Raw genomic sequence first — 15,771 nt, forward strand, 5'->3', positions numbered from 1 at the left:
CTGGCTTGCCAGAAAGCCTTCTGACTCTGTCGATGAAAGTGAGCTTGTCTTTGGCAGGGCACGAGGCCTTGGCGCCTCTTCAGGTATAGGAGTAGATGAGCTCTTTTGGGCTGCTGAGCAGAGAGTGCATTTGTGTTCGTGTGTGTGCATGTGTGGGTGGGTGGGCGATACTGGCTTTGTCTTCTTCCTTCGCACATGCTCACGTTTCGCCTCATGTGGGCTTTTCTTGGTGCTGCAGTAACAATAGTGTAACCACTGCAACATACGTAGGTGAAAATGTTGTCAGACGAGAAGCATCAACGAGGCACAACTCAGGCAGTGTGTGTTTGTCTTGCTTTAATGTAAATCAGTTTAGTGCTGTGTGGGACGTGTAAAGACTGTATAGACTGATCTGACATCTTTACTTTGATATTTGCCTTTGTTTTATTTTAGCATGTATCCAGCAGGCACTGTGGTCAGCAAAGCACAAACCAGGTACTGTTCTTTTAAAGCTGCTTCTTCATGAAATCATCACATCTTTCTCTCTGTCTCTTCAACTCTTATTTTCAATCTTTTCTGAACCTTCTGTGACAACCAAATTTCCTGAAGTCAGATCACCGCCGTATTTCAAAAGGCTATCACCTCTAAACTCTTTACTGTTGTGGAGTATAATCCTGGTGACCTATAACTTGCTTTCATGCTCCATAAAAACCTCACACCAGAGCTGCCAGGGTGACAGGACTGATTCCCACTGGGATCACATATGCCCCAGCACATGCACACATGGTGCTGTGGATAGTGTGCCCAGTCATTTTCAGTACAGCAAGAGCACTGGGGTAGAGATGTGGTGCATTTAGATTCCGTTAAGGGCCGTAGTATTTTAACCTCTGGCATAGTTTTGCATCAAGGCCAGACAGCTGGCCTGGCTCTGCCTGCAAATCTTCCCACAAGTGCCCCTAAATCTCACTTATGAGCATCATAAAATCACAATGTCTTGTTTTCACACTTTAACGTTTGTACAGATTAAAGAAACATGCTTTAATGTGTTTGTCAGCAGGTTTCAGAGCACTTGTTTATGAATAACTTATTTTTTTGTTTCATTCTCTACCTTTGAATCAGCATATTTTCTAATATATCTTTATAGAGACTATTAATTTTGGGAAGCTTTTTTTTTGGTTTAAACAGATATAATTTTATACCAGTATTTTATAGATAGAGTGATTCTAATTACACAAGAGCACCCTCTATGAATCCCTAAATAAGACATGTAACAGTTTCTCATAATTTGTTGATCCATTACATTTTTTGTTTTGTTTTTTGTTTCAAATTGGACATGTCTGCTATAAATTAAGGATGAATAGCACATATAACAGAATGAAACCTGGTGTTAATAACACATCTGAATTATTCATCTGTTTCCGTCAACTACAGTATATTGCTAAATAAACATCTGTAAAGGCTGTTCACTCCTCATTGCTGTGTGGTCTTGGCTTGTTAGTAGTCACTTTCTTCTTCTTCATTCCTAGGGTGATAGCGCGAGACAGCGCCACGGTGATGGCTGCCGTGTCCCCGTTTCACATCACCTATTCATCAATCTGAAGAGCTTTACTTACAACAGCATCAGCGAAGATGCAGACGTCTTCTTTTCTCTATATGACACCCGAGAAGCTAAACAGATCAGGTACGGGACAGGAATTTCAGTGAACTTCAGTGAACTGACAGACACACATAGACGTCTACACACCGTCTCAGTCCGGCAGATTGACTCCAGCACTCTGTGGATGACGGACAGAGACTGTGTGAACTGGCTTTTCTTTTGCAGTGAGAAGTTCCTGGTGAAACTGAACAAAAATGGAGGACCAAAGAATCAAGAGAAGGCTGATCGTCTGTGTGCTCTCTTTACGGTGGGATATTGTTGATCTTGACATAAACACATAATCTGTATTTCTGCACCTCTTTGAATAAAACAACTTTTTTAATTTCCTTTCTCTGTAGGACCTAAGCAGTAAAGACTTGAAGAGAGACCTGTACATTGTTGTACACGTAATAAGAACAGGTAAAGAAAGTACATTATCCCATTTACTAAGTTCTTTTTTCTTAGGAAACTCCGTAAACTTCAAGTCCACCAATCAGTTCTGACAGCATTTTATAAGTGTTTTATTGAATCAGTTTTAACCTTCAACATAACAGCTTGGTTCGGATCCTTATCTAATATTCACCGTAATCCATTAAATAAAATTATTACATTGAGCAGCAAAATAATTGGACAGAAGCAGGAATCACTGATGGGCATCTATAACAGAAGGACTAAACGAAAGGGACAACAAATATCCTCAGACATCACACACTCACTGTACAGTCAGTATAAGCTCCTCCCTTCAGGTCACAGATACAGATCACTACAATTCAGGACAAACAGAGCCATGTCAAGCTTCGTGCCCTCATCCATCAGACTCATAAACAGCTGATCTTACCTATTCATTTTTGTACCCGCTTTTATACATATTTTTAAAAAATCATTGTATTTATCACGCACTTAACGGGGGACTTATATTTTTTATATCTTTTTCTCTCGTATTTTATCTATGCTATGGTTTTACAGCATCTAAGTCCAGCAGTATTTGTGATTGCCCAATGTATGTTGCTTTATATTGGTTGTTTGGTTTGTTTCTGTACTGTCCTGTTGCATATGTTATCTGTACACGCACTGATGCTGATGCTTTTCCACAAATGAAGTTCCTAACGGATAAATAAAGTTATTTATTATTATTATTATTACAATATACAAAATCTCATTTTCCATGATAAGGATTTTTCAGTGCATTTTTTTCCCCTTTTGTTTTCAGGTCGCATGCTTCTAAATGACTCAAAGAAAGGCCTGCCTCACGTTCAATATAGACGGCCTTATGGCTGTGCTGTACTTGCCATGAGTGATGTTTTCCACACCATCACAGACCTCAAAGAGGAGAAGGACTTTGTGCTCAAAGTTTACACGTGAGTATATCACTGAAGCTACTCCAACTCTTCTTTCTCGCTCACTGAATTGTTCTTAAGTCTCCAGCTTCCATAAACAGGAGTTAGAGCCTGTGCAGTAATGCAGGAAATGTGTGACTGTTATGATGTTGCACATGACAGCCCGGTGCTTCACTGTTGATACTTGGTGTGTTTGGACCAGAATGATAATGAAGTGTCCTCTGAAAAATCAATAGCTGTTCACCCGAGGCCTGAGGTAGGCCAGTTGGCGTGTTGTGAATCTGGCTTGTTCTGTTAGGCTTCGCTACAGAGACTCACTCCTGTACACCAGCCAACCAAGTGCAGCAGGAAGAGGAAGAGGGAGCGGCAAGGAGACTGAGAGGGATGACACAGAGATAATTGAGCAAAGTTAGAGGGCAAAGTAAAATAACACCAACCTCAGCAAATTTTCTTGTCAGTCAACAGCTGAAATGTCTCCTTGTAGCTGCGCTCCCCCATCTCAGCTTCAGCTCGGGGTCAGAGGTCACTCCTACTCTCTCATACACTGCTCCATCTACAAATGCACTTGTATGATCATTTTCTTGTGAAATTCTTATAATCAAACCATACAGTTGTATTGAATAAACAAAACTTGAATATAAAAGCTACTGTATCTTTTTTTTTAGAGTTCTCTGCTGACGTGTAGAGCCCTTCCTCTTAAAAAGCAAGCCGTGATTCAGTGCTGATCTGCCTCCAAACTGTCGGCTCCTATAACGCTCCAGTCTGTGCGTTTCCTCATGCCTTTCCCAGGGGCCTTTGGGCCCACAGTAATGAAAAAGGCTGGTAGAGAGCTGGCTGTCAGGTTTGCTTAGTATGCTGTGCATTTGGGCTAATGTGCTGCTTGATAGCAACTCCCCCTGCTGCTACCTTTTCTCCAGGAGGAAATCAGCTCTGGGACACACGCTGTTCTTGTAGTCCCTGTGCACACCATCCCGATCCCTCCATCTGGACCCACAAATGGCTGCATTGTTAACAGCCCTACCCAACTCTCTTTTTCTCCAGATGCAACAATGAGAATGAGTGGTACCAGATTCACGAGAACATCATCCGCAAGTCCAACACCAAGTACTCAGCCCCCAGCACCAACTATGGTAAATATATTATCCCAGCATGCTCTTGGTATCCATCCATGTGGTAGTTTTGCTTTCATTTTGTTCAAATTTCAGATTTGCACCTACACTACAGAACTATGGCAAAGAGGTTTTATATTTGATGATGAAAGCATTGAAAAATCTCTGTTGAACATACTGACATACAATTTTACCGGGACAATTTTTCCCTTTCACATTCAACAAGCCGTAAAATAGACTGTATAAAACAATGGATGAAGCATTTACGTTACATGACCCATGGGTTTCTGAAGACTGGTTTTGAAGCGGGTTTTTCTCTGTGCGGCATGTTGCTCGGGAAGCCTACGGAAACACACCCACTGACTACCGGCTCTTTCAGCGGATCCCTGGCGAAATATCTTCAGACCTGACATCAGACGTTACAGTACAATATACCGTTTAACATGTCGACTCCACTGCGGAATCAAAAATGACAGTTCAGTTTAGCCGCGCTGTCGATACAAACGAATGGTGGTGACAGCATGGACGAGAGAACGACTACCCATTGGATGAGTGTACTGTTAGCCAATCATATTATAAATACATTTATTGCGTGATATATGCGTGATTTATTTATTGCGTGATATAAACTCTCCTGGCATGGTAGAAAAAAATTCACCTCCCTCAGAGTTGTCATGGGTGTGAAATCAAACGAACAAAATGTTTATTTCTGCTCTAAAGTTGGACATTTGGCGACTGACTTCGTTCCGCATAAGCAGCAATCTTGGTTGCCATTCTGGGGCTTGAACCTGGTCCTCCAGACTCAAGCCCACCTAGACTATCACGCTCCCATGTTCCCTCTAGAGAAATCCTTTTTTGATAAAACAAGATGTAATTTAGTGCTCGCCTGCTGTGAACATGATGTCATTAAATGACATCCATAGTATCTGATGGTTAATAGACCACATCCACATCACCTCTGGTATTAAGAAAATAAACACAACGATGACCAGGCCACACCTAAAGTTTGAAAACAGGAACCTACAGACCAGTGTATGACATCACATTGTCTCTCTTCATGTGTAGTCTTTGGTTGTTATTTTAAACATAAACAATTAGTATAGATTTTCCTTATTTTTCAATCAACTGATCCATCAACTATCAGTTTCTGCCCTTATCAATAATAATTACATCTCTCAAAAGTGTATTGTATCCAAACAAATACCAGCTGACTTTGATTTTATACGATTTTATGAAGGTGCACCACACTTTCTCAGAGTCATTCATTTATTCATTTGCTCCTGAATATTTATCACTTTCACTTTTACTATACCACATGATGGAAACTGCGGCTGGATAATACACTACATCGTAGTTTTTTATGAGAGGTTCACTTTTTGCTCTTAGTTTAAAAGAATGTTACTGCATGAAACGTTGAACCGAATCTTAACAATATAGCATTTCTTTTCTTCTTATGGACATATCATGGTTTAATGTACGGTATGAGTCAATCCCCGGAAAAGTATGTCACTAGATTCGTGCTGAAGCCTTTTTTCCCCCCCCGTTTTTCTTTGTGTAATTCCAAATCCCAACTCCCTCTTCTCCCTCTGCTGTGGCTCCGATCACGTCTCCCATGTCTGACTTCTCTTCCCCCACATTCTGACTAATGTCCTTTAAATACCGCTCCATCCCTCCCATCTCCCTTATTCTTGTCCCTGTGTTTTATTGTCTTCAATTCCACTTTCGTCCCATAACCCACACACCTCTTATTTTCCACCCGTACGCTCACACGTGCCCGGCGCCCTGTTGCCGCTGCCCTGCAGGCCTCATCATCTCCTTGCAGCTGCTGCGAGGAGAGCTGGAGCAGATCAGACGGGAGAACCAGGCTGTATTCAACAGGGCCTTGGCACTCACACGCAAGCTGGGTTTCCCAGATGTCATCCTGCCAGGTAAAGAGGCAAAGAGCAGTGGGTGGTAATGTGTACAGAGTGGAGGTGGAGACCAGAGGCCAGATGGCTTGGAGGAATGAGAGGAGGGGAAGGTCACAGATGATTGTAGAAAGGAAGTACATGAAGAAGGAGAGGGAAAGCAAGAAGGATGTAAGACAGAAAATAATTTACTGAGTGAAAATAGCAGGACATAGAAAGATGAAAGAGTACCTGATATAATAAAATTTGGCTGATTACATAAATGGAATACGACGGGGTATTAGGGCCAAACAAAAAAACAAAAAAAGGAAATTACGAGAATAAAGTCATAATGTAATGAGAATAAAGTCGTAAAATTACGAGAATAAAGTCATAATGTAATGAGAATAAAGTCGTACAATTACGAGAATAAAGTCATAATATTACGAGAATAAAGTCGTAAAATTACGAGAATAAAGTCATAATATTACGAGAATAAAGTCGTAAAATTACGAGAATAAAGTCATAATATTACGAGAATAAAGTCGTAATACATTATAAATATATAAATATAACTTCACAAGATTCTCAATATTCCTCATTTTAACACAGGGAGAAGATGCTCTTCCTGTTAGAGTTCTCATAAATTATATTCTCATAATGTTACGACTTTATTCTCGCAACATTACAACTTTATTCTCGTAATTTTACGACTTTATTCTCATAATATTACGACTTTATTCTATTACGACTTTATTCTCGCAAACATTACGACTTTATTCTCGTAATTTTACGACTTTATTCTCATTATATTATGACTTTATTCTCGTAATTTCCAATTTTTTTTGTCTTAGTTTGGCCCTAATACTCCGTCGTAATGGAATCATGTTCTGTGCAAAATAAAAAATAGCAATATCTTACCTGCAATGAAGCATTACTAACTTCCTGTATTGTTATTTTTACTTCACTAAGTCACTCGTATTTTGTGTGAGTGTTAGTTTATCATTGTCTCCTGAAAGGGATGAGCTTGTACTGTAGGTCAGGTGCAGAGGTCTTCAAAAATGACTCAAAGACAGAGAAGGGGAGAGGTGTGTGTTTATTTCGGAATATTTCATCAGCTGACATTGCAGAGCATTGTTTCCAACGAGATTGTATAATCCTCTCCTCCTCTCTCCTCTCTCCTTGCCAGTTAGTCTGAAAATACCTCCCAATATCACTCCTTATGAGTCATCTGTCCCAAAGGAAATGACTTGGATATAAATAACTATAATCTGATTTTATAAATAACTGCAATATCTTGCTCCAGTGTTGCCGCTGTTATTTATTCATTTAAATACTGACCTCGCAAGAGGTTCCAAATCAGTCATGTATATTTCAAACTGCATCCATGGGGGCAAATTGAAAACAACAGTGACCTATATAGTAATCTACATTATTTATATTGACCACTGTTCATCCGTGGAACACATGCTGACATTATTATTTGCGAACATTTGCCAAGGCAGGAGACATATTTGTTTCTACAGTCTCATAATTTCTGAGATACCTTTGTCTTCCTCATTCAAGTTTGTGCAATTATTCACACTTTCCACAGTGGGATTTTAATGTTAGGCTGTCGAAGTCGTGCAACTCCCTCTGGAGCTACAAAAGCAATAATTTGAAATTGCTTGTCTATTTGAGAACAAAAAAAAAAGTGTAAAATCAGTGCGGTTGTGCTTTAAATAAAGCTCCTCCCCTGTTTATTTATCCTAGGTGACACACGCAATGACCTGTACCTGACCCTGGAGCGGGGGGAGTTTGAGAGGGGTGGCAAGAGCGTCCAGAAGAACATTGAAGTCACGCTCTATGTGCTCTACGCTGACGGGGACACTCTCAAAGTATGACACATATGCACATCACTTATTCTATTCCATATCATTTGTGAATGAATAAGGATTACTACAACTAGGGCTGGGCGATATATCGAGATTTTAATATATATCGATATATTTTCAAACGCGATATGGTACGAGACAATATCGTTTATATCGATTTAAATTTTTTTTTTTTTTTTTTTTTGATTTTGATATAGCTTATTCTGTGACAAATTGACTTGAATGTTTTATTTGAGATTTGCACAAATGTTTTGTTGTTTGCACAACTGTCAACCTCAGTGGAAAAGTCTGCCTGTTACTGTCTACATTAATTGTACAGTGTATTTTAATTTAATTGTTATGCAGGAAAGGGATATTTGTTTTATTTTATTCAAGAAGCATTTTTATTCTATATATGCAGGCAGTTTATTTTTATTTCATTTGTTTTATACATTTTGATATTGTGCAGATCTCTGTTAATAAAGGTAACTGTGTGACATTTGGCACGAGGCTTTGTATTAAAACTGACTGTTTTTTTAAGGGTTTGCGTCAGAAAAAAATGAAGCTAACAGAGATGCTATGCTATAATGTTTTGGGGGAAACCCCAATTATGGCACAGAAAAAATATCGAGATATATATCGAGTATCGCCATTCAGCTAGAAAATATCGAGATATGACTTTTGGTCCATATCGCCCAGCCCTAACTACAACCTTCTTCCCATGCGTCCTTTTCTTTCGCAGGACTGCATCAGTTTGGGAACTGGGGAGCCAAACACCTCTGACTATCGCTCATTCGTCCTGTATCACAACAACAGCCCCCGCTGGAGTGAGATGGTCAAGCTGCCCATTCCCATAGACCGCTTCAGAGGGTCCCATCTACGCTTCGAGTTCAGACACTGCTCCAGTGAGTCAGCGCTGCAGCTCGGTGGCTGTCGCACCCTCAGAACCCAAGGCTATAAAAACAGCAACCTCACAGCCATTCAGAAGTGTGTGGTCTGGCTACACGTGTGACGCGCGGTATTATGATGTGCTTCCTTTCAGCTAAAGACAAAGGGGAGAAGAAACTGTTTGGTTTTGCCTTCACTCCTCTGATGAGAGAAGATGGGACTACACTCTCTGATGAGATCCATGAGTTGTATGTGTATAAGGTACAAGAAGGTTTAACACGCTACAGACACATGGCGACTTGTAGTCACTGTTTAAAAGAGAGATAATGATTACCACACATGGAGTGCATATCAGGGAGGAGCATGACACTTCTTTACCCGCAACTAGAGTTTACAAGAGTTCCCTAAACAAGCAGTTGTGGTTAGTGGAAAATAGCAACATTTGCTGTAAAGGGAATGTAGCATCCAAAAAAGAAAAGGGAGAAACTAAAACCACACACTCTAGAAACTCCTAGATTAGATTTTTCTGTTGTGTCCCTTAAGTATTTCCATCCAGTGTCATTTGCTTCAAACTGCTTTTCAGAGGTGTTTGTGTTTTGGTTGTTATAGAATCTCCAGATAATCTTAGATTGAAATGTGGGTTGATTTTTCCCATCTACTGTCTGAGCTGAGCAGCCCTGGAAGACTGATCCAAAAATACCCCGCAATGAGCTTGCCCACAGGCTATTGTCTGTCATTTCATGCTGCATCCCATTTTTTTCTAGTTTGTACTCTAACCTTTCTGTTCACTATGCTCTGGAAAGGAAGAAAGAATAAAAAATCGTAGAGAAAGTGTGAAGAAGCTAAAATATATTTGTTTCAAAGTGGTGTATCCACTTTAATTTATTTTTCACAACTGAGCCACATAACCAGGATGTGGAAGTTCACTTTTATTGTGAGATTTTTAATATGAAACAACTCCACTCAGGGATTCAAGGACAGGGTTAAGACATTTCTGGTTATTTCAGTGAAATATCATATCTACTGATTTTTACATACCAATATTTCACTCTTAGATTATGTTGGAATGCTGGAATTTGAGTCATCTTCATTTTAACTCACATTTTAAGCCTTTATTGTAATCATGACTTTATATCTGTTTTTGATCTACCCACCAGCACTATGTTGAAATTGGCTGATTACATATGCCTGGGTCCCAACATGAAAACATCCTTTTGTTGTTTAACTGGACCAGATTGAACAAACTTTGATTATTCCTCTGTGACCCTCTCGTGTCCGTCCTCCAGTGTGACGAAAACGCCACCTTCAGTAACCAGGGTCTGTACCTTAGCCTGCCCTGCTGCAAAGAGGACTTCAACAGCTGCCCCAACCTGCCAGCCAATCTGCCCTTCCAGAGAAGCCCCAAGGAAACGTTCTGGGTCTCCACGATACTCTGCTCCACCAAACTCACACAAAATGGTAGTGTAACGCCTCACAGTACATATGACTGCTCGTTTTTATATTCCAACTGAGCTGGATTTCTCTCTGCTTTTAGTGGATCTCTTGGCCCTCCTGAACTGGAAGGCCCACCCGGACAGGGTGTTGGACATCCTCGGCCGACTTCGGCAGATCAATGGAGAGGAAATTGTGAAGGTCTCTGTCCTCATTTTGTGTATGGTGATGTTTTTGTCTAATGAGAAGGATTTAAAGAACAGTTACCTTCTTTGTAAGTTAATGATCTCATAAGCTTCACTAAGTGCACTCTCCTAATTTAAAAAAAAAATTACAATTTCTCTCTTATGGTCAGTACTCGAGTTGTAAAAGAAAATCAGGGGGGATGGTGGATTTTATCATATGGGGACAGATAATTTGAGCTGATTACAAATATTATATTACAAATAATATAATATATTACAAATAATAGCACTGACCAAAACACCTGTAGAAATTCTGCATCCTTCTGTAAGCTTTAAATATCCACTGGGCTTACATCAAATACATCAAAACACAAAAATAAAAACAGTTTTCTGAACTTATCAATATACCTCTGTCCTTCACAGGATAAGTAAAATGGATCACTGCAAAAACTCAAAATCTTAACAAGAATATTTGTCTTATTTCTAGAAAATGTCTCATTTTAGTAAAAAAAATCTCATTACACTTAAAACAAGACTCATCACTGGAAAAAACAACAATTTTCCTAGAAAAATCTGCATGTGGAACAAGATTGTATTGCTTGTAATGAGAAGATAAATCTTGTCCCATTGGCAGATTTTTCTACTTATTTCAAGTGAAAATTTACTTGAAACAGGTGAAAATTGTCAAATAAGTTATTTTTCTGGTGTTATTTTTCTGGTGATGACTCTAAATGTTGAAATAGCAGTAAAACCACATTCATTGATGAAATGACATAAGGGATGGAAATGGGGGATGGCAGTTTTACAGGGGGGATGATTTGGACCGTTTTTATTTCAGGGGGGGATGCCATCCCCCCTCATCCCCCCTCAACTCCAGTACTGCTTATGGTGTTTAGATTGAGAACAGACACATTCATTTTATGATCAACTCTATAGGAATTCTATTTAGGGCTGTTATTCTGGAACATTATGTCACAATAAAAAAAAAACAACCAAACAAAAAAACCAACAGAAGGTTCAGCGCCTTGTTTTCAGCTGGATGGGCTATCCTTTTCCCATTTCCCTTGATTCTATTTTCATTAACCGTGAGGCCTTTCATGTGATGCTTCTTTTGAAATTTGTTCTTTTGTCTCCACAGTTCTTACGAGATGTCCTAGATACGCTCTTCTGTCTTTTAGATGACAACACTGATAAGTATGGGCCGCTGGTTTTCCAGTCTTTGGTAAGAACACAGCTGCACTTCAGTATTAAAACATTAAAGGTGACTGAAGTGGTTCAAATAGGTAATAACACTGATGTGTTTCTGTGCTCAGGTGTTCATCATTAACTTGCTCAGGGATAGCCGTTACTACCACTTCAGACCTGTCATGGACTCCTACATCCAAAATCACTTTGCTGGCGCACTGGCATACAAGTAAAACCATTATTTGGAGTTTAAATGGTTTGACTCAAACAAACATTCCTTCACTGTTGAATTAATTTAATCCAATTTGCTCTGCAGAGAGTTGATCCGATGTTTGAAATGGTACATGGACCGCTCGGCCGAAGTCGTCCGACAGGATCACATACAGGAAGCCATGAGGGTAAAGTATCACTCTCACTTCCTTCTGGCTCTGTCCTGTGTTATTCAGCTGGGATTAATTATCGTGGTGCGAGGAAATGGTCAAACAGAAACAGAGCTGATAAGGAGTAATGTGACACCGTGCCAGGGCTCAGGAAGTGAATCCCCTGCTGAGAAAAAAGCCACGAAAGAAAATATTGAAAAGCTGTGCAGATATTGACATGTGGTCTTTGAATTGAATTTGTGATGCGATAAGAGGGAGTTATACTCTATCACATTACCTGACTGGAGTTATATCTGGTTTTTTTATGTATTGATTTTTAACCTTAAACCAATTTGGAACTTAGTTCCGCTTCTTTGTCAGTGAGCTGAAAGTAGGTTATGACGTGTAAGCTAATTGACTGTATACCTCTGTCTGCATCTTTCCAACAACCGCCTCAGGCACTGGAGTATCTGTTCAAGTTCATCGTCCAGTCTCGCATCTTGTACTCGAGAGCCACCTGTGGGAGGGAGGAGGAGCTGTTCCGAGCGAGCATCCAGGAGCTCTTCCAGTCCATCCGCTTCGTCCTGAGCCTGGACAGCCGCAGCTCTGAGAACCTGGTGTTCACACAGGTCAGACGTTGCCACTGTTTACTGCTCTGAAAGCTCTCTATAGGTCGCCTGCTCAGCAGTCCCGTTACCTTTTGTCACACCTTTTTTCTTTCTTATTCATGTCTTTATGTGATTGATTTTTGTTCTACTGTCGTTGTCTGTTTGACTTCATGTTCACTGTTGCCCCATCCTTGGCTTGATCTTGGGCAGTTTAGGGGTGGGATCAGCTGCATGCCTGTCTGTGGTCATGCCTCCTCAGTAAGTCCCAGCACCCCCTTGTGTTGGTTCCACACTGCAGTAGATGCAGTGCAACCATCAAACAGGATCATGCATTTTCAAGAAATTGAAAGATAGTGACTGCTTTAGATTTGGCTACTTAACTGATTCTCAAACATAGAGAAACCATGGTTGCATAAATAGTTCAAATGTGCTGCTACATTAGGATCGTGTCTGTGCTTTTTTTTTAGATATTAGTTTGATTTGACTTTTTTGTCAATGTGAATGTTTTTTTTTAAATAATTTTGAGTGTGTTACTACTGGATATTAATTCATACCAAGTATTTTCCTGTGTCCTTTCTTTCCCCCCTCAAGGCAGCATTGTTGAACAGCTTTCCTGATATCTTTGATGAGCTGCTGCAGATGTTCACTGTTCAGGAAGTTGCCGAATATGTCAGGGGCACCCTAGGAAGTATGCCCAGCACAGTGGACATTGGCCAGTCCATGGATGTGGTCAAACTACAGTCGATCGCTCGTACAGTCGAAAGCCGCCTCTTCTACTTTCCTGGTGAGACAATTGTGAAGTAGAAATATTTTCCTGAAAGTACTAAAACAACATGATCCAACACAATTTAATGCTATTTCAGTCACACTATATAAAGGTTTTAGTGTCATTCTCACTTTGCGTCTCCCGTTCTTTGCTGTTTCTCTGTCCTCAGAGTCCCGTAGTATATTGCTGCCTGTAGTTTTGCATCACATCCATCTGCATCTGCGCCAGCAGAGGGAGCTACTCATTTGTTCTGGGATCCTGACTAGCATCTTTTCCATAATCAAGACCAGCTCTATGGTACTGTACACTGTACACTATGTACACACTAAACTCATATTACTAAAGCTTCCCCATTAACTTATAAAAAAAAAGTTGAAATGAGTAGAAATGAGAAATTCTGATATCCAATTACATCTTTGATTCAGGTGAACCACAGGAATGCAGATGTAGCTTCAAGATGTCACTTCACATTTTAACATCTGAAACATTCTTGTGACTTACTCTTGATGTTTTAGGAGTCATCGGTTCAGGAGGAGGTGGAGATGATGGTGGAGAGCTTACTGGATGTGCTCCTGCAGACTCTGCTGTCCATCATGAGTAAATCTCATTCTGTGGAAACATCCAGAGGACAACGCTGTCCCCAGTGCACTGCTGAGATAACAGTAAGCTCCCACTCAGTGTGCTTCTTTCAACGACAATAAAAGTAAAGTTCTTTAGTTATTTTGGACCGATTAACCTCCCCATCTTGTGTGTTTCTTTATTTAACTTCCACACAGGGGGAGTATGTTTCCTGTCTTCTTTCTCTGCTCCGACAGATGACAGAGATCCATTTTCACCATTTACTCAACGGCTTCCACAGCAAGGAGGAGCTCAAGGTAGCAAACTCTTTGACTGCCAGATTTGAGCTGATGTTGGATCTGATTTTGCTGGAGCCTGCTCGCTACATCCTTTGACTGAACACATATCGTTTACAAATTTCTTTGCAGGAGTTCCTCTTAAAAATCTTCTGTGTGTTTCGCAATCTGATGAAACTGACCATCTTTCCTCGAGACTGGAGCGTCATGCGGCTTCTGACCAGCCAGTGAGTCTGCTTTCCCTTTTCTGTCGTGCAGTCTTTGTCCCAAGGATGGTAAGGGAATACAGCCAACCATTAGATCAGACACTCTTTAGATAATCCTTCTCTGAAGGTGACGCTTGTGTTGCAGTTTTTTTTAGAACCCTTTTTTTTTTTTTTGGCACGGAGCTCATATTGTAAGCCAACGGTGTAATGTTTTGTTTCCGCAGCATCATTGTAGTGACAACACAGTTTCTAAGTCCGGCGCTGCACAAGAACTTCTCTGAGGCGGATTTTGATTTTAAGGTTAGTGTTTGTGCAACTCACTTTTCAGAAAGCCCCAAAATGTCACATTTCATAACTAGTAGTATTTAAATGCGATTCAGAGTTGCATTCATGCGCTTTTGTCTATGTCTCTTTCTATATCAGGTGTGGAACTCCTTTTTCAGCCTCACTGTCCTGTACATCAACCAGCCCAGTCTCCAGCTGGAAGCACTGGGCCCTGCCAAGAGAAAGAAGGTCCTCGACAAGTAAGAAGCTGCTTCATTATCATAATATGCATTTTTTCAGTCACTATGGTAATGACTTACTGAATTCATCTAATTTTTTACATTTGCTCTGTTTCTAACCCTTCTATTTTTTTGTCTTTGTAGGTATGGTGATATGAGAGTAATGATGGCATATGAGCTCTTCAGCATGTGGCAAAAATTAGGTGCGTCATCCCAACATGCACACACATTACATTGAATCATCTGTGTATTTTCATGAAGTAGCTACAAATCTGTCCGTGTGAATTTATGTGATCCAGGTGATAACAAGCCTCACTTCATCCCTGGAATGATGGGTCCCTTCCTCGGTGTCACCCTGGTACCGCAGACCGAAGTTCGTAATATCATGATCCCAATTTTTCATGACATGATGGACTGGGAGCAGAGGAAAAATGGCAACTTCAAACAGGTCATCATGAGAGTCTTGTGTTCTGAAATACAGTGCTTTTTTTCTTGTCACTGTCTGTCACTTGAAACACCTTTGGCTGAATGTGTTTGTGTACGTGAAGGTGGAGGCAGAGCTGATGGATAAACTGGACAGCATGGTGTCAGACGGTAAAGGTGATGACAACCACCGAGAGCTGTTCAGCCTGTTGTAAGCATCAAGCATAAGTATAATGAACATGTGAAATATGTCTGCTGTTTCAGGACTTCCCTCTAACGTATTTTTCTCTTATTTTGCCGTCGCACCGTAGAACCCAACTGTTTGGTCCTTATCCAAGGTGAGGAGTAATGCTTCTATTTTCAAAACTAAAAGACTGTGCCTCATTCAGTTTTTATTTTTTACTTCTTGCGATCATTATCTTTGGTTAACAAGTATGTTCTTCCAGCTTGCTAGAGAAGATTGAGCAAGAGACCTGGAGAGAAACTGGAATCTCATTTGTCACATCAGTCACCAGGCTTGTTGAGCGTCTGCTGGATTACAGGTATGATGAAGTTGATTTAAT

General features: G+C 40.3%; 1 protein-coding gene across 3 annotated transcripts in view; it reads left to right on the plus strand.

The window, feature by feature from the left end:
* LOC133457074 (dedicator of cytokinesis protein 3-like) overlaps positions 1-15,771 on the plus strand; it is a 66,808-nt gene that overhangs the window by 24,008 nt on the left and 27,029 nt on the right. For 2 of the 3 annotated variants that reach the window (XM_061735940.1, XM_061735941.1), the window contains exons 8-35: positions 433-474; positions 1,506-1,660; positions 1,802-1,883; positions 1,975-2,035; positions 2,826-2,973; positions 3,994-4,082; positions 5,864-5,989; positions 7,700-7,824; positions 8,543-8,705; positions 8,843-8,949; positions 9,975-10,146; positions 10,223-10,320; positions 11,443-11,526; positions 11,618-11,718; positions 11,806-11,887; positions 12,307-12,477; positions 13,048-13,240; positions 13,392-13,519; positions 13,738-13,884; positions 13,999-14,097; positions 14,209-14,303; positions 14,507-14,582; positions 14,706-14,806; positions 14,930-14,988; positions 15,085-15,233; positions 15,334-15,419; positions 15,520-15,546; positions 15,655-15,750. In XM_061735940.1, the coding sequence (XP_061591924.1) occupies positions 433-474; positions 1,506-1,660; positions 1,802-1,883; positions 1,975-2,035; positions 2,826-2,973; positions 3,994-4,082; positions 5,864-5,989; positions 7,700-7,824; positions 8,543-8,705; positions 8,843-8,949; positions 9,975-10,146; positions 10,223-10,320; positions 11,443-11,526; positions 11,618-11,718; positions 11,806-11,887; positions 12,307-12,477; positions 13,048-13,240; positions 13,392-13,519; positions 13,738-13,884; positions 13,999-14,097; positions 14,209-14,303; positions 14,507-14,582; positions 14,706-14,806; positions 14,930-14,988; positions 15,085-15,233; positions 15,334-15,419; positions 15,520-15,546; positions 15,655-15,750 (3,062 nt within the window). Of the gene's footprint in view, positions 1-432; positions 475-1,505; positions 1,661-1,801; positions 1,884-1,974; positions 2,036-2,825; positions 2,974-3,993; positions 4,083-5,863; positions 5,990-6,966; positions 7,036-7,699; positions 7,825-8,542; positions 8,706-8,842; positions 8,950-9,974; positions 10,147-10,222; positions 10,321-11,442; positions 11,527-11,617; positions 11,719-11,805; positions 11,888-12,306; positions 12,478-13,047; positions 13,241-13,391; positions 13,520-13,737; positions 13,885-13,998; positions 14,098-14,208; positions 14,304-14,506; positions 14,583-14,705; positions 14,807-14,929; positions 14,989-15,084; positions 15,234-15,333; positions 15,420-15,519; positions 15,547-15,654; positions 15,751-15,771 lie in introns of all 3 variants that reach the window. The other variant, XM_061735939.1, reaches the window with a different exon arrangement.

The sequence above is a fragment of the Cololabis saira genome, chromosome 12, assembly GCF_033807715.1.
Source record: "Cololabis saira isolate AMF1-May2022 chromosome 12, fColSai1.1, whole genome shotgun sequence".
Taxonomy (NCBI): Eukaryota; Metazoa; Chordata; class Actinopteri; order Beloniformes; family Belonidae; genus Cololabis; species Cololabis saira.